General features: G+C 42.8%; 1 protein-coding gene across 1 annotated transcript; it reads left to right on the top strand.

Moving 5' to 3' along the window:
* Positions 1-214: 214 nt before the first annotated feature.
* Positions 215-12,754, top strand: ANKRD66 (ankyrin repeat domain 66). The gene is made up of 4 exons (XM_032862531.1): positions 215-282; positions 6,132-6,305; positions 8,083-8,311; positions 12,323-12,754. The coding sequence occupies exons 2-4, from the start codon at positions 6,143-6,145 to the stop codon at positions 12,522-12,524; spliced, it is 594 nt and encodes a 197-aa protein (XP_032718422.1). The 5' UTR covers positions 215-282; positions 6,132-6,142; the 3' UTR covers positions 12,525-12,754.
* Positions 12,755-19,297: the final 6,543 nt, after the last annotated feature.

Below are 19,297 nucleotides of genomic sequence, written 5' to 3'. Positions count from 1 at the left end.
TCTTCCCCCCTCCCCACAACCCAATTTTCATGCATTTTGATGAAATGCTATTTGGAGAGAAGCTGTCAAGGACCAGAAACAGACTGGGAATGCTGGCCAGATTGGGTGGAGTCAGAGCGGCAGCCCCCCTTCTCCACCAGTGGGCACCCCTCTCCGGAAGCTGACATTGATTGGCAAGCTTTAATGAGGAAGGAGGGGCCAGTTTCCATGGCGTGAACACAACAGAGTTTTGACCCTTAAGACACCTGCCAGTGCTGAGCACCTCAGATTTCAAACAAGATAGTAAGTATTTTTATATTATCCTGCCTTCAGATGTTTACTACTTATTACAGATCATTCATGTTTATTGACACTTCTATCTACTGACTAGTTTTTTACATTTAGACACCGGTACCAGAAAGACAGATGTTCACATATACTTAATGAAATATACAAAGATTTAGGTAAAGGAAAATTTGCTAAATTTCAGTAGTCAGTTGTAGGTTAGTCAATTGGGTGATTTTTTTACAAATAATGTTTTTAAGGAAATCTCTAATACTATTATTTATTTTTAAAACAGCTTTATTGAGATATAATCCACATACAATACAATTCATTTAGTTATAATACACAATTTAGTGACTTTTAATATATTCCAAGTTATGAAAGCACCACTCTCCACTGTCTAATTTTAGAACATTTCATCGCCCCGCAAAGAAATCCAATACTCACTAGGAGTCCCTTCCTATCCCCACCGCATTCCAGTTCTAGGCAACCAATACTCTACTCTCTGTATCTATGGATTTGCCTGTTCTGGACATTTCACATAAATGCAGTTATGCTATATGTGGTCTCTTGCGCCTTGCTTCTTTCATTTTGCATGTTTCCAAGGTTCTGCTATATTGCAGCAGGTGTCAGTACTTTGTTGGTGTTTTAGTGTAAGATAATAGCATATGTGTGAGCTCCCACACTTTATTTATGCATGCATCCACTAATGGACATTTAGGTTGTTTCCACTTTTTGGCTATTATGAGTTATGCTGCTTGTAAACATTTATATGCACATTTATATGCACATTTATAAACCTTTATTTTCATTTCTTTTAGGTATATATCTAAGTGTGGAGTTACAGGTCATATAACTCTATGTCTAACTTTTTTTTTTAAAGATTTTATTTATTTATAGGACAGACAGAGATCACAAGTAGGCAGAGAGGCAAGCAGAGAGAGAGAGAAGGCAGCAGGCTCCCCACCGAGCAGAAAGCCCTATGTGGGACTCAATCCCAGGACTCTGAGATTATGACCTGAGTGTTAACTTTTTGAAGGACTACCAGAGCAGTTTCTCCATTTTATATTCCTACCACGTGTATGAGGGTTTCAACTTCTCTGCATCCTCACCGACCCTCATATTGTCTCTCTTTTTGATTACAGCTATCTCGGAGGGTGTGAGCGGTGTGTCAGTGTGGCTTTGATTTGCATTTCCTTCATGACTAATGAGGTTGTGCATCTTTTCACGTGCTTGTTATTTGGGACGTATTTCTGTGAGCACATTATTTTGGAGAAACTTCTGTTTATATTCCTTGGCCATTTTTAATTGAGCTATTGTTTTATTGTTGAATTGTAAGAGTTCTGTATGTATTCTGGATACAAGTCTCTTATCAGATATGTAATTTGCAAGTATTTTCTCCCATCCTGTAGTTGCTTTCATACTTTTTCAAAGGTATTGTTTACAAAAAAAAAAAAAGTTCTTAATTTTGGTGAAATCCAGCTTATTTGTTTATTTTTTCTTTTGTGGCATATGTTTTTGTTGTCGTAACTATGGACCAGTGCCTAATGCTATGTGATGATTTACTCCGTGTTTTCTTCTAAGAATTTTGTTTAAGGTCTTATGTTTAGGTCTGTAATCCATTTTTTAAAATGGAATCCAATTTTTAAAAAATTTTATGTATGTATGTACTTACTTATTTAAGACACAGAGAGAGAGAGAACAGATAGGGAAGGAGCAGAGGGAGAGGGACAAGTGGACTCAACACTGAGCACAGAGCCTGATGCAGGGTTGGATCCCAGGACCCTGAGATCAGGACCTGAGCTGAAACCAAGACTGGGATGCTCATTCAATTGAGCCACCCAGGCACCTGTAGGTCTGTAATCCATTTTAAGTTAAGTTTTGTATATGGCCTGAGGGAAAGGATTGACTTCATTCTTGTGCATGTGACTATCCAATGGCGTCAGTACCATTTGGAAAGATAATTTTTCCTCATTGACTTTTCCTGGCACCTTCACTGAAAACCAATGGACCATAAATGTAAGCATTTATTTCTGGACTCTCAAGTCTATCCCATTCCTCTCATATATCTATCTTAATGCCACATGTACGTACCACAAGTACAATGAATGTACTTCATTCCTATCACACGCTGATTACTGTAGCTCTGAAGTCCGTTTAGAAATCAGGAAGTCTGAGTCCTCCTACTTTGTTCGTTTTTTAAATTTATTTAAACTTTATTTTATTTTTTTCAGTGCTCCAGGATTCATTGTTCATTGTTTTGCAAGATTGTTTTGCCTATTCTGAGTCCCTTGGGTTTATTTCCATATGGGTTTTTAGGATTGGTTTGGTGTGAACTCAAGTGTGAAACAAATGGGCTGATTTTAGCGTCAACCTGCTCAAAGGTTTGTGTGAAAGGCAAGCAGGGGCTTCAAGACACTGACTCTAGAACCGGTTTGGTTTTTTGTGACAGCTGCAGGTTAGAAATCTGCTGGTACTTCTGCTTACTATTTAACATTCATCCAATGCTCCAGTGTAAGAGTTTTCTACCAAAACAAATCAGCCAAAAAGACCAAGTGTATCCCATGTCGTCTTCTGTTACCTAGCATGGACTGAGTGCTTGCTTCATGCAAAAAAGCATGTTCTTGTCTGATACAGTTAAAGATTCTGAAGCACTTCAGCTGAGGCCCAGGCCTCCATTTTTTTTTTTTTTTTTTAACCCACCAGTAATTCACTCTCATGTAGTTCTTCAGAGAAGAACAGCAGCTACATCCTTACTGACTCTCCCTTACCTCAGGTCTCCCCACTGCCTTAGAGCCTGAGAGACATGGCTATTCAGTGTGGTCTATAAACTGGGGGTTGTGGTGGGGACTTGTCATAAATGATAATCTCAGGCCTCATCTTAGACCAGAATCTACATTTTACCAATATCCCAGATACTTTATATGGACCAGAGGTTGGTAAACTATGGTCTACAGGCCAAGTGTGGCTCATGGTCACCTCCTATGATGGTGGCCTTCTGTGGGCTTTCCCTGTGAGCTTTGGAGAGCCAACTGCTCCCTCATCTGCTCCTAGCACTTGTCTGCTGAGCCCACAGCTGTGCCTAGCCTCTGCCCAGGGCCCTGCTGGTCACCACCTACGTTTTGGGAACTATGCTGTTGGCAATTTCTGGTCACTGAGCAGTAGAGTTAATTCAATCAAGTCACCTTGCCTCCCTCGAGCTTTTAGCTTGAATGGTTGGGCTCTTGGAAAGGAGAAACAGTATGCTGGGATCTGGGCGCCACTGAGGTGGAAGGAGAATGACCACCCTACCAGCCAGACCCCTCCCCCTAGAGCTGGTTGCTTTGCCCCCTGAGAACATCTCCAGCTGAGGGCTACTGAGCACAAAGCACGCTCACCCACCACCCCCACCCCTTCTTCTCCCAGGATGGCCCACCCCTCTCTGGAATTTTTCTCTTATTTCATAATAGTTATGTAATGTTACATAATAGTCTTGATTCTTGCCTCTTGGCCTGATTTTGGCTAAAAAATTTTGTACCCAGCCCTTTACAGGAAACATTTATTTATCCTTGGTCTGAACATCAGAGTTGGAGCTGCTTGCCCTTTGCTTCCCCCGTAGATACGCTGTGCCTGAGTTGGATCTTCCCCCACTGCCAGTGCCTAAGATGACTCTTACTCACCCCTTCTGGACCCAGCTTAGGTCACTTTCAGAAAAAAGGTGACTTTTACTTCCTAGTCCTGGGGAATGGTCCTTTCCCTCTCTCCCCAGGCACCGCCATCAGAACACCTCAGAGATAGCATGTTAACTGAGTTATATACTTCTATCTCACTCTAGGGGTGTCCTCATATTTCAATGACATCAGTAGGTCTGATATGAGGCTCAAGAATTCGAATTTCTAGTCAATTCCAGGGTGGTGCTGCTGCTGGGCCACGGTGTGTCTGGCTGACTCCAAACTCTTCTTGAGATCTCAACTTGCTGGGTCAGAGAGACATTCCTCCTGGCCCCCCTTATTCTTTTCTTCTGCCCGAGCCCCTTATTTTATGTTTTTTAAAAAATTTTTTATCTATATTTTATTTTATGTTTATGTCAGTAATTCTCAAACGTTTGGTTTTAGGATTCCTTTACACTCTTAAAAACTACTGAGAACCCAGAGAGCTTATGTTTATATGGATTACAGTTATCAATATTTAATTTATTAGAAATTAATACTGAGAAAAAATTTAAATGTTTATTACATCACTTAAAAATCATAATAAGCATAATATACAGTAACATGAATGATATTTTTATGAAAAATGATATATTTTCTAAAGCAAAAGAAGTGAGAACAGCATCATTATTATGCATGTATGTAAATATGCGTGTCTGTAGTCGAATTTCTTTACTATGTGGCTCAATAGGAGACAGCTGGATTCTTAGGTCTTCTGCATTCAATTTGTTGTTTTCGTTGAAATACAGAAAGAAGGGGCACCTGGATGGCGCAGTCGGTTAAGCCTTTGCCTTTGGCTCAAGTTATAATCCCAGGGTCCTACATGGAGCCCCATGTAGGCTCTCTGCTCAGCAGGAAGCCTGCTTTTCCCTCTCCTGCCTGTAGCTTCCCCTGCTTGTGTTCTCTCTCTCTCTCTCTCAATCTGTCAAATAAATAAATAAATAAAATCTTAAAAAAAAAAAAGAAATATAGAAAGAAAATCTGGTCCCACACATATATAAAATTGGAAAAGGGTAAAGTATCTTATAACCTTTCCAGATAACTGTGGATATTTGTCTTGGATACTACACCAAAGCTGGACGGGGGTCGTGCTTTACAAGTAAGTTGGAATCTGAAACAATCTCAGTGTACTTTTCATACTTCTCACTTAAATCCATTGTCCTATCTTGAATGGGTCTCTTTACTCAGGCATGATTTTTGTAACATCATGTGCTTATTGTTTGTGCACAGAGTTATGTAGACTTTCCATATGTTGATACCTTTCGTTATACAATATTTTAAAATCATTTTTATTAAGTCATGTAATCAAGGGTTAACATTTATTCAAAAAATAACTTTCACTACTTTAGTGTCTTTATTGACACTAGCTGCTTTTTTTTTTTTTTTTTTTTTTTGACTCTCTGCTGGTGAATGTCATGACCGCTAATCTAGTTCGGTGTCATTGCCACTGCCTTGCTTTGTGTTAAGGTACCAGCTGCTTTCTACATTGCTGCTTTTGAACTATCAGGACGAATGTCAGCACAGTGAACAAGGCCAATGACATTTTAAAATTATAATGAAAATAGTTTTGACCTCATGGTTCTTACGAACGAGTCAGGATTCCTAAGCCTCTGTAGACTATAGTTTGAGAATTGTTGGTTTATGTCTTAATGTAAAAAAATTGTAGGCATTTTGTTTGCATGTTTACATCTTGTCCATCTGAATTGGTGTGCCAATAGTATTAAATTTCTTTGGAGTACCTGCTCTGTGTCCAGTCAGTACATTTTTCACATGGATTGTCCTTGGATCCTGACAACAACTCTGGCAAATTATACCCATGCTATAGATGAAAAAGGTAACACACAGAATTACACAACTGATTCAGAATCATACTACTAGCACTTTGGAATAGAAGTGGGGAATAGCACTGAAAAGTATTTTGAAGCCAAATAGAAAATCCCAGCTCTTGAGGTCATCCTGTATTCCTGTAGGCAGAGGGGAGCCATTGACAGTTCTTCGCAGGGGACTGGCATATACTAACCACAGTGGCTGAAATCCGAATACACCCTCAGTAGAACACACACACACATGCAAATTTGTGAGGTAAGAAAGGAAGTAAATGATAAGGAATCCTATGGAATCACTTACTGGGAATAAAGAATTGTTGAGAATTTCCTAAGTGGTATGTTTTTCCCACAGTTGTTTTTGTCATGGAATTGACCAAAATGTCAGACATGACAAAGCTCCACCAGGCTGTGGCTTCAGGGGACTACAATTTAGTGAGAAAGATTTTGAAAAAAGGTCTCTGTGACCCAAACTACAAGGATGTGGACTGGAATGACCGAACCCCCCTTCACTGGGCAGCAATCAAAGGTGAGTGGGAACTGCCTGGGTAGAGTCCATCCCTTGAGTCCACCGTTCATGGAGTTACCAGTCAGTAGTCTGTGTAGGTAGAGGAAAGGGCATCACTTGAGAGCTAAATGGAACATATCAACCCTGACCCCACCACTTACTGGTTGTAGCAACTTAAGCAACTTATTTAATATCTCTAGGCTTTAATTTATTCACCTACATAATGGGAACAGTGATTACCTGGGAGTCTTATGGTGATGATTCAGTAAGATGATGGGTGCATGGTGCCAGCTCATAGTTTGCTCTCAACTAATATTAGTGCTCTGTCCTCTTGACCTCCAACAGGGAAGGTAGGACAGGGACTCTGTCTTGTTCATTGCTGTATCCTCCATGCCTCACATGGCTCAGTTACAGAACTGGAGGAGGGTAGTGTGCAAAAACTCAGCCATTGGGCTTGTCAAGCCCTTCAGCAATAGAACACCATCGAAGAACATTAAGGAAGACAGTGTTACAGTCAACTTTGCTTTTAAAAAACCTGTTTTGATTTCTATATGAAGAATAGATTGGCAGGAAGCAAGACTGGCTTCAAAGAAATCAGTTGGGAGAATTCTGCAGAAATTTGAGCACAAAGTGAGGGTAGTTATACTAAAGAAGCTTTTAGTGAACATTTGCTGTGTGCTGGGTAGCACGGTGTGCAGCCTTTGGCTGTGGTTTCCTTTGGACTTCAAAAGAACTTGGGGAGGTAAGTCATAACACTTTTCACTTACAAATGAGGAAACCTGAGTCTCAGACCTCTGTTTCTTGTCTGGGATTCCACACTTAGCAAGCGGTACTTACTGGGAAGTATGAGTCCACACCTATTGGACCCCAAACTGTGTGTTTTTAATCTGCGCTAGCTATAAAGTAAGTGGGACTTAAAATATTTTTTTATTGAGGTATAATTGATATACAACATATCAGTTTCAGGTATACAACATAATTAAATTTTTGTAGATATTATGAAATGACACCACAACTTCACTTTAAGTGAAGTTAAAATCCATCACCACATGTAGTTACAAAAAATGTTGTAGTTTTTTTTTTTTTACAAAAAATTTCTTGTGATAGCTTTTAAGATCTCTTAGCAGCTATCAAATATGCAAGACAGTATTACTAACTACAGCCACCCTGCTGTACATTACATCCCCAGGACTGACTTATTTTATAACTGATGTTTGTACCCTTTGATCCCTGTGCCCATTTCTTCAACCCCTCCCCCTCCCCCACCTCTTGTTCATTGTACCTATGATCTTGGTGTCCCTTTGTTTTTTTAGATTCCACATATAAGTGAGACCATATAATATTTCTCTTTCTCTATCTGGCTTACTTCATTTAGCCTAACACCCTCAAGTTCCATCCATACTGTTGCAAAATACTTGCTTTTGAATCACCCCTGAAACTGCCAAAAGTGCAATGAGCCTTACCAGTGTCCACATGGGCTTGTGTAGGGTGATTCAGGGAAGCAAGATTCCTAGGAAGGGCCTGTGGGAATGGACGGGGAAAGGGAGTGCCCTGGAGGGAGTAGAGGGAATCTTTGCAGAGCCCAGAACTCTGGAGGGAGCAAGGTTCATGAGTTGAGGGTGGAGCACTGAGTCCCCAGTAAGAGAGGGAGAAGGAGGAGGGGATGATGCTAAGAGACTGGAAGGGCCCCAAAGCAAATGTCTTCCCTTCTTTTATCCTATCTAGGCCATCTCTGGCCTCATTGGGGCAGAGACATTTTAATCTCAACCTCCTCCTGTTTCTTCTTGCTACATCTAAGGGCACATGGAGGTGATGCAGGTCCTTCTAGAACATGGAGCCAGGCCCTGCCTGGTAACTGATGTGGGCTGGACCGCAGCTCATTTTGCAGCTGAGTCAGGCCATGTGAATGTGCTCAAAGTTCTCCACGGACTGCATGCCCCCATCGATGCCCCCGACTTCTTTGGAGACACGCCAAAGAGGATCGCACAGATCTACGGGCAGACCGCCTGTGTGGCCTTCCTGGAGAAGTAAGTTTCATTTATTTCCTGTTAGAGAAATGACAGAGAAACAGGAGCCTGGAGTCAAGGTCTTTGCCAACTCAGTGGTCTGTGGTCCATGAAAATGAAAGAAGCAAATTCAGCCCACTGTCGTTTGAGTTGTTTTTATTTCTTTTCCCTGAAATGACTAGTTTGGGTGGAAACTATATTGTTTTAGATGATGTGAAATCTACTATTTTTATATGATGCTAAAATTACAATTATCATGACACATATTTACAATAATTTTAACAATATATAACTTAAAATTATTGTTTTAGATTATACAAAAATTATCTCAGATAAGAGAGGTGGGACACAAGCTTGAAATGGGTCATGGTACAAGATTCATGGAGCCCCTTCAGATTCTTGAAAGGTATTCCAATTAGCTGTGTGACCTTGGGTATTTTTAAGTCACCTTGCTGAGCCTCAGGTTTCTCATATCAAAAATGGAGCTGGTGAATTAGGCTCTCAGCGGTAAGGGCCCTTCTACCTTTTAAAACTTCTATTCATCTACGGATCTTCTACTCACACAGTCACCAAAGATCATGAATTTTCTAGCAGTTGTTAATTTTTTCTCTCACTCACTGCATTCGAATAGAATTAAATATCAATTATTTACTTGACAGGTACAGCATTGGGAGGGATGGAATTGGGGAATTTATAATCTGGTTGAGTTAATAGGTAATTCATATAAGAGGCAGTAAAGTAATTGAATGAGGGCAGTGTTGCTTGAAAACCAAAATAAGATCCATAGCAAATCTATCTATAGGGCAGCTCAGGGTGGGAAGGGGGAATGACTGTATAATGCCCTTGCAAGAATTCGCAAATGAAGTTATCTTCTGGAAGTTAAACTATTAAAAGAGTTGCTTATGGTGAGATTAGATATCTGTAGGAGTAACCCAAGAGACCTTCTCTTAACAGTGATGTCCGCATTAAAAATTTTCAAAATCAGGAGTGCCTGGGTGGCTCAGTTGGTTAAGAGCCTGCCTTTGGCTCAGGTTATGGTCCTGGGGTCCTGGGATCAAGCCCCATGTCGGTCTCCCTGCTCAGCGGGAAGCCTGCTTCTCCCTCTCCCTTCATCAGCTGCTCCCCCTGCTTGTGCTCTGTCTCTGTCAAATAAACAAATAAAATCTTTAAAAAACATTCCAAATCATAATCAAGTTGATTTTGGGGGTAAAAGAAGGAGAACCTTGAGTCCTAACTTGAAGACTCTTCTCCCCAATCCTGCACCATCTCCTACGTTCAGTGACCTCCATCCATTGCGGACCTCAGCACCTACAACATTGTTCTCTGAACTTCTAAAAACTCTAACATATCACTCTGCAACCATAGCTCGCTCTCTTCATTTTGCCAGTTCCTGGATCATCACACAGGTATTTACTTGCAGACCTCTTCTCATTCAACTTCTTTCCCTCCCAATTGATGCCAGCCTGAAGGTTTCATGATTTTCCATCTGTCTGCCAATTGGACACCATGATACACCACCTCTTCCCCTCTCGTTCCAGGATTCTTAAATTTTCAACCCTTCATCCTCCCGTACCATGTGACCCAGAATTCCCAGCCTTGTCTCAGTCTCCGTCTTCTCCGTGCCTGTGCTTGGTCTGGGAAAGAAAAGCCCACAAATAATTTCATAGGTACCACCAGAAGTTCTGGGATTTCTATCTTCAGCTGAGCCCTCGGAACAGTTTGGTGATCTGTCTCCCTGTCCTGCTCCTTTGCTGACAGTTCACATCCCCATCTCCCCAGCCTGTCCCTGGGAAAGTAGGCTTTCTACTGCATAGAGAGTATTGAAGTCAAGAGTTTATACATTTAAACCTCTTCCTTCATGTTGTCCCTCCTTATGGACCCTGACCCAAACCTTTATATCTCCTACAACGTCATTATCCTTGGATTCTTTGTTGCATCTTTTATTCTCCTGTTTTTAGCTTTTTTCTATTCCTTCCCCCTCAGTCCTCTGTGGCCTTTGAACATGTTCAAATAGATCTTATTGAACAAACACACAAATATTTAGAGGTCCTTCTACTGTCTGCTGTTTCTTTCTTCTTCCTGCATTTTTTTTAAAGATTTATTTCTTTATTTGAGAGGGGAGGGGAAGGTGCAGAGGGAGGAGGAAAGAGAGTCTTACGGAGACTGCATGCTGAGCATGGGGGCCTACGTGGGGCTGGATCTCTCCCTGCATTTCTGTGCTACTTAAATGTCAATCTATGTGATTAAATGTTAATCTGTGTGGGTGTCTTCCTCACCCACCTTTGCATTTCTTTTCCGTGTTGTACTGAATCAGCGCTCATCCAGGGAGATCTCTGCTGCTAAATCAATGGCCTCTTCCCAACTCCCATCTTCCCTGCACTTATTTTGATATCTGGTTACTCTTCTCTTTTGGCATGTCTCTTTGAAAAAACTCTTTCTCTTCTCTGGTGCTGTTCTCTCCTATTTCTCCTTCACCTGTCTCATCATTTCTTCTCATGATTTTCTTGAGCTCCTATTCTCGCATGCCTGAAAGAGGCTGAAATTCCTCAGGATCCTGTCCTTGGCTGTCCTTGGCTGACTCTTTCTGCAAAAATTCCAACCCCTCCCTGGTGATTAGTGGGTGGACGAGAATGACACATGATCCCAGCACAACTGAAGCAGAGGAGGAGTGGTTCTCCAAAGAGTGGGGGGTTGTCAGTATGAGGAAAAGTGGGCAGGCAGAGCTGAGCAGACAAAAACAATAAAGGTCAGCCACATCACGCGTAAGTCATTTCTAGTGATTGTCATCTTCCAAGAGGAACTTCTTTTTCGACAGTTTACAGGGTTCAGAGAGAAGGGATCCTGATTAAGGGAAAATTAATCTGGACCTTGAAAGACAGCTAAGATCTGACTAATGAAGGAGGGAGAAAGATTCTTGATTTGGAGTGAAGGCATCAAGTTGGAAATGTGCATAGGGTGTGTGGATGTGTGAGGACGTGCAGAGATAGTGGGGGGACAAGGACCAGGAGGAATTTCCTAATGCCTCTTGTTGCAAGCAGGGGGGCTTGCGTGATGAAGAAAAAGGATATAAGAGAACTTCAGAAGAAGCCTAGATAGTATTTGACCATTTTCCGAGTAAATCTCTCTTTCAACAAATATTTTTGAGCCCTACCATGCAGATGGCTTTGAACCAGATGCTAAAAAGGATTTAGAGTTGAATCAGAGACAGAGCTGGACATTAAGTTCCCGAGAGAGGAGATCCTTGTTTACAGAAATAGCATGGATACAGGCTAGAAAGTGGCAAAGGTGGAAAGAACAGGGCGGAGGAGCTATTCTATATGGTCTAAATAAAGAGCAGTCACTTCTAGCTTGTTGAAGGGATGCGGAATGAGGGGCAAACAGGTTTGCTCTCTTCTCATTGAACCATGCTTTTTGCACTTTACTTCAGACCATACTTTCGTATGTTTCCCCTTGTCCATGTGTATATGATGATTGATTCACCTATTTCCGTATTATCTATTCTATTGTTCCATATCTATCATCTGTCCATATAGATCATCTCGCTACTCTTTCCACAAATCCATCTACACATACCACACATATGTGATTACGAGTCCTTTTTATTTCTTTTGTATATATTTCCATACATTAAAATCTTACACAACAAACAGACATGGTTTTATAATCAGGATAAAATACAATGGGAATAGAAAGGAAGGAAAGCCGCCTCCTGCTAAGATTCTGGAGGCTCTGTACATGTGAATGCTTTAGAATTCAGCAGCCCCTTCCTCAGGCTAAATGCCTGTCCTTGATTCTATGAATGTCCCACTCAGGGGCTTGCCACTTTCCTCCATGTCACAGTCATGTCCTTAGTGTCTGAGGCATCCTACAGGTGCACTGGGAGATGCTGGATCTCGGCCTCCTTCCTTCTCTCCTGGACTGCTGATGTGGCCAGCCTGTGTGCAGAGGGTGGGAAGAGGGGCCCATGCTGCAGAGGGGACAGGCTCTCCTGGCCAGCCGGGAGCTGAGGGTCACTGTCTTCCCCCTCTCCAGGGCTGAGCCCGAGTGCCAGGACCACCGGCGCACCGCCAGGCAGAAGGGGCTGCCTCTGGACCAGCAGGACGAAGACTGGGATGCCAAGAAAAGGGAGCTGGAGCTGTCTCTCCCTTCCTCGAATCGAAACACTGATAAGAAAACGAATAAAACAATTCGAGCCCCCACCAGGCTGGGCCATATGAAGGAGAGACGGGTGTGAGAAGGACAGCATCCTCGGCGGCCCTAGCATGCAGGTCGGCTGCGGGGGACTGTCCCTGGACCAGAGTAGGAGTTGTGAGACCTGTACCGTCATTATGTGATGTTACTTAGAGACCGTTACCCAGATGACTTCTTTTGGTAGCTCAGCACCTGCCATTGGATCTGAAGCCTTGCTGGGTGTTCTCTGCTGGAGCAGCTGCCTCCCTGCTGAGGTGCACTGTCCCCAGGAATTGCCAGGAACGGCCGACCATTCGCTGCTTCTACGTGGTCACCAGTCATTTGCCCTGTCAGCATCCTCTGTCCCCGCTGTGTTATTACAGAATTTCAGGAGGCAATGAAAGCATTTTCCCTAAGGGAACTTGATTGTTGAGATGAAAAACGAACAAAAAAGTAGTAATAAAATCTCAGAAATTTCCTACCTACTCAGTATAGTTAATCGGTGACAAATATGATTTGTTGTCCCATAAACGAAGCAAAGAGGTGAACAAAGGTAGCTCCCAGCTTCCAGCTATGGCTTTCCTGTGTGGGGTGGAGGGCCACAATCCCAGAGCGGTCATTTCTACCAATGATCACTTCCCCATAGGAAGAGAGATCCGGGCGATAGACCAACTTGGTGAGCGAGAACTGGGAGCACAGACGAGGATTCGTTCCACGTAACAAACGAGGGGTAGAATGAAAACTAGGACGTGTGATTCCGTCTTTACTGTTTGGTATGCGTGTTAGGAAATCTCAGTCCAGATCAGGTTATTTCCAGTTAAAATGTCACATCCAACCTGAGATGTGCTCTACATGTGAAATACGTATCAGATTTTGAATACTTAGAACAAAAGAGGTAAAGTGGTTCATAAACAATATTATTGATTATGGGTTGAAATGATCATATTTTGGATAAAATATGTCACTGGCAGGAATTTTGCTCTCTTTCTCTCCACTTTTTAAAATACGTGGCTGCTAGAGTGTTTAAAATTACATGGCTGGCTTGCTTTGTTTTTGTTTTGTTTTATTTTGTTTTTTTGGGGGGGGTTTGTTTGTTTGTTTGGCCTATCAGATGGTCCTGCAGTAGAAACCAGAAAATATTTAGAGCCTCCACCAGGCAGCTGGCCTGATAAACTCCAATTAATAGTTTTTCTACCTAAATCAATGTCTTTGGGCACCTAACATCCTCATTACACATTCCTCCATTAATGCTTATGTTAATACAGGCCATGCTTGGTTTGAATTCTCTGAAATGAATAAATGCTTGAACCTCTGGTAGGAAAGTCGTACAGCTACGGAGGATACCTTTTCTAGTGTTTGTATCCATCCTGAGCATCAATCCCCTTTCTCTATGCTCAGCAAGTCCCAGAGGTGCTTCCTGCTTGCCGTGCTCCTGTTGGTCCTCAACCGTGGTACGAACTTTGGAAGACACCTGACTCAAGCTGGACCACTCAGATTCTTCTCCTGGGAACCAGCTGTTTCTGGCGTCTGAGACTAGGCTCTGGTACAGGGGCGTCTCCGCCTCTGTCCTGACCTGCCCCACACTGCCCTTGACAGTTGTGCAGAGTCCATCCTCTCTCAGAGTTCACACTTCCCCCTCCTGCTAGCCGCAGCTCATGCAGAGGCTTGCAGTTGGAGAGGGGGTGGGGGTGGGGTGGAAAAAGACCCAGGCTGCAACACAGAGCACCCCCAAGTTGAAGAAAGGCCTGTCGTTTCCCCCTTCATCCTGAGACCCAGTCTTCGCAGGGGTCTGCCCCCCCCCCAATGAGCCCCTCCTTCACTGGCCCTCATTCACCTCACTAAGCCCCCTCCATCTCAGAGCACTCAACCACATCCAAGAGTCCCCTCTCCACAATTTCCCCTCCACCCTCAGCCCTAGCAACATCCTCAGAAAGGCATAGACAGGGCCTATGACTGACCCGGGCTGGGGGTGGAGAAGTGGGAGCAGGATTGGGGTCTGCACTTCCCCTCTTGCCTGGGCCTTCCTGGGCTCCCTACCTCCCTTTGTAGCCTCAGGAGCAGAAGGGTCTCTATTCCCACCTCTGCCTTCATCACTGGTTCTGGTTCCTGAGCTACTCACAGCGGGTCTTCCTCTGGAAGAATATGTCCGCCTAAGTGCCAGCTACCATGCACTGGGCTGAAAAAACAGCAGGGAAATCTCGCCCAATGATCGGACATGGTGGGTGGCAGTTTTGTTTGGTGTGTCAGGCACCCATTTCGGAGGAACATTGATGACCAGAGCTTGTGGGCCAGGAGCTGGGAAGGGAGGAACTGGAAAACCCTGGGGCTGAGCCTGCCGCCTAGGCCTGGCCCCTCAGCCTTGGTAGGCTCCTTGGAGGAGAATTAATAGAAGCAGGAGCAGTATATACAGGTGGGTGTTTTAACAGCCAGGACTCCCACAATGAAACTGGCTGCTCTGGAGGTGTCCAAATGGAGGTGGGTGAGCACATTTTGGGGATACACAAGACTACCCACAGGAGTAGGCTGGACTCGGGAATTTCTGTGGCCTCCCTCATATTTCACATCCCCACCTGGATAATTAATTTTTTTTTAAAAAAAAGGAAAAAATGTTAAAGGATTCTTCTCCTGGTAACTTGAAAAGGAATCATGAGAGGATAGACCAGTAGCATATAACTTCAGAAGCATGGAGTGGCTCATTCTACACGGGGCTGAGGAATTGTCCGAAGGTGCTCCACAGAGAGAGAAGACTGAGGTAAAAGATGGCGGGTGTAGGGAGGGAGGGGTGGGGGGAGGTGGGGAGACACACGCACACACATGCACAGCTTTCTAGTTTCCAGTTCTGGTTCTGTACTCAGGAAATCTGTGAAATACTACTTTCATAATAGTATTTCCTCTTTTGCTTACAGCATATTGAATTGATTTCCCCCAGCAGTCTTTTCTAATAAGTACCGTATTTTATGATCATGGCCTTATGAGTCAAGCGGGCTTGGGTTTATATCCTCCTCCATGAAATAGGCAAAATAATCCTTCCTTCCTGGGATTGCAGTGGGGATGAGATGAGATGTGTGGACTAACACTGCCCTTGGCCCTCTATAAAAGGTCCATGTGATGGTTATGTTGTTACTATAGGAGTAGGCTCAGTTTTCTCCTAAGAATCCTGAAGGGGGCCAGAAATAATATCCTGTATGGATCCCATGAGCCTCTCCATTGTCCAGTCCATAAATATGCGCTGTCTAGTTTCATGGCGTGGGTCGTAATCTGTCTTCCATTGGCTGGACAACCCTGGACCAAGCTGTTAAGTGTTCTCAGGGTCCTTTACTGGGGTCACACCCTCATGGCCTCCCGCTGTCCTTGCTAAGTCCTCCTTTCATTGTTCGTTTCATGGAGGCATTGGGAAGAGAAAGAGATTATGTGTAGTAAATGAGATCAACAGGAAGAGGACGCTATGAAGAAATTATTGCAATGCGGATTCTGCACTAAGCATGTATTATATCTAATCTTCGCTACTCACCTGGGAGGCAGGTCTTCCTATCCCCCAGTGACGTCACAAACTGCAATTCTGAGAGGTGATGTGATTCGCTCTAGGCCACCAGGCTAACGCTCCTTTAGCCCTGAAAGCCTGCCTGGATTAGAACGAGTCCCAACTCTTCGGGCTGTGGGATCATGGTCAGGTTGCTCAACGGCTCTAGATTCCTCACATGTAACCTGAATTTTAGCTGAGTTCTCAACAATTCTGAGATTTTGAGACAGAAGACACACACTTCTTCAACATCCCCCACTTTACCTTTTTATTTTTTTAAGATTTATTTATTTATTTCAGCGGGAGGGGCAGAGGGAGAGAGAGGATGTCAAGCAGACTCCCTGCCATGCACAGAGACCCACATGTGGCTTGATTCCACCACCCTGAGATCATGACCTGAGCTGAAACCAAGAGTCTGACATTCAACTGACTGAGACACCCAGGCATCCCTCAACATTCTCCATTTTAAATAACCCCTTAGCAATGCTTACTCTCTTCTATTCTCTGTGTTATCAGAATCATGACCGGCTGAGGTGCTTGCTGAAGGCAAAGGAAATGCAGAATGGGTAGTGTAAGTAGGTAGTAACCAATACCAGCTGTGAGCCTGAGATCGGTTATTGAGACAAGGACTGGGATTCTCACGTGTCTTCCTTCTTAGTTTGTTATGAACATGTTTGTTGTGTATGTGTGTGCGTGTGTGTGCATGCACACGTGTGTGTGAATGCGAAATCCTACAGCCACTTGGGAAAATATTTTGTTAATTTCTTATATAGTTAAATATACACCAGCAACTGCACTCCTAGGTATGCACCCAAGTGGAATAAAACTTATGTTCATATAAAATCTGTGTGTAAGTATCTATAGCTGTTTTATTCCAAATTGCCAGAAATTATGGGAACGATCTAAATGTCCTTCACGGGTGCGTGGGTAAACAAACTTGGTCCATCAGTACCATGAAATGTGTATTACTTAGTAATAAAAGGGAACAGACTGATACACACAACGACATGCATGAGTCCCAAATGCATTATGCTAAATGGAAGAAGGCCAGACTCAAAGGCCTGTTTTTTTTTTTTTTAAGATTTTATTTATTTATTTGACAGAGAAAGAGAGATCACAAGTAGGTAGAAAGGCAGGCAGAGAGAGAGGGAGAAGCAGGCTCCCCACTGAGCAGCTGAGCAGCGAGCCCCCGATGCAATGTGGGGCTCAGTCCCAGAACCCTGAGATCATGACCTGAGCTGAAGGCAGAGGCTTAACCCTCGGAGCCACCCAGGTGCCCTCAAAGGCCTGTTTAAATAATTTATGGGACAATTCAGAAAAGACACAGGTAGGACAAAAAACAAAGTGGTTGCCAGGGACTAGAGATAGAGGGGAAGACTGTATCCGAAGAGGCACAGGTCAGTTTTTAGGGTGATGTAACTGTTTAATGTTTTGATAGTTGTAGTTGTGTGATTATAGGATACCCTAAAAAGTATAAACATTCCTGTATGTAAATTATGCCTTGCCTTTTTTTTTTTTTTTGGTAGGAGGAAGGAATTAATGTTTACTTAACTCATACACTGAGATAAAGCCTTGCAAAATACCAGGAGGTCCATGAGAGCGGGGGCGGGAGGTGGTGGGGGGACGGGAAGGGAATATACCTCAGAAATTCTTAGAAAAATTCTTTGGAAATACTAAGAGTTCAATGAATTCCTTAACTGGCTGTGCATCAGAATCAGCTTTGGGATTTAAAAAAAAATACATGGATTTTGCTTTATAATCTCTAATTCAGTAAGTCATGGTTAGGTCCCAGGAATTTCTAGTTCTTCAATATTCACTAAATTATTGAGAAGCCCATCTAGGTTTAGAACTCCTGAGACAGAATTGCTAATGTCCTTTCCAAACTAAGCATTCCTATGACTGCATAGAATTTCAGATGTGTGTAAACTTTGCCAGGGGAGGAAAAAGCCATCTTTACTTTTACTAATACTGATACTTAGCATTTCCTTCAACTGTGAGTTTGGGTGACAAAATTCAAATATTAGCAGTTTCTATGACTTTCCTGCACACAGACATCTCATATATTTTCATTCATTATTAACATCATTTTATAAATCATGGCATTTCAAATTACAAAATATCTCAATGACATTTCAGGTATCTTAAAATAACATTAACACTCGTGATTAGTTGGAAATTATGGTAACTTTTGGAATTATCCCTGTGTCTAGCCACTTAACACAATAATATACATATTATATCATAAACTACTATTCTAAATTTTGATAATTGCATTTAAATAAAATTAGTTTCCTTTATTACCTTCTGCATTTTATTTTCTTCATTTAAAAACATTTTTTCTAGAAGAGGTCCAGTGCTTCACCAGATGGCCAGAGGGGCTCATGGCACAAAACTCTTCCGCACTTCGATGGTAAGTCTTCCTGATTTGATTTATGATGGTTCCCATAACTGCAGACATACCCGTATTTAAATGAAAGCAGAGGGGAAGACTAGCCTAAAATACAAATAGTGACTGGGTCTTGGGTCATCTTAGGTATTTCTGGTGAACAACGCCCTTCTGCTCGGTCAGATTGGCAAGGGAATTTGTTTACTTGTTCGAGCCAAGTTGACGGGTTGAGGGTTATAAGCCTGGGTCTTGAGAGATGCCAAACTATGGGATCCATCCCATATCACATGAGCGTCCATACTCACATGTAAGCACCTGATGGAACTTCTTGCCTTATTTCAAGAACACGAAAACAAAACAAAGAAATAAATAAAACTCGGTCAAGGTTGTAAACTGAGTTCAGAGGCACAGATCTGTAAAAGCAGTAGATATTATGGAATACACACAAGTACCCCCCCCACACACACACGTGTAAACATATGCACAAAATCAAACTGTAAATATTAAACTTTAGGGAAAAAGGGTCACATCATTTAGATGTTCTCTTTTAAGTTACCGTATTTAAAGTTCTGGTCATAACAGGGGTGCCTTGGTGGCTCAGTCAGTTGAGCATCTGCCTTTGGCTCAGGTCACAATCCCAGGGTCCTAGGATCGAGTCCCATGTCAGATTCCCTGCTCAGGGGGGAGACTGCTTCTCCCTCTGCCTCTGTTCCTGCCCCTGCTCACGTGTGCAGGAGCTCTCTCTCTCAGATAAATAGATAAAATCTTAAAAAATAATGTTCTGGTCATAACAGAGTGAATAAGCTCTGAGGTGTTTTTTTTGTTGTTGTTGTTGCTCCTGTTTCATTTGGCTATAAAAGATGTTAATTTCCTTCGGAAAAAACATCCCCAGTGGAAATTAACAAAGATTGGTTGAAGGGAAGGCGTAACA

This window comes from Lontra canadensis, unplaced genomic scaffold, assembly GCF_010015895.1.
Source record: "Lontra canadensis isolate GAN:19392208 unplaced genomic scaffold, GSC_riverotter_1.0 scaffold23, whole genome shotgun sequence".
Taxonomy (NCBI): Eukaryota; Metazoa; Chordata; class Mammalia; order Carnivora; family Mustelidae; genus Lontra; species Lontra canadensis.
This window is presented reverse-complemented; position numbering and strand designations above follow the sequence as displayed.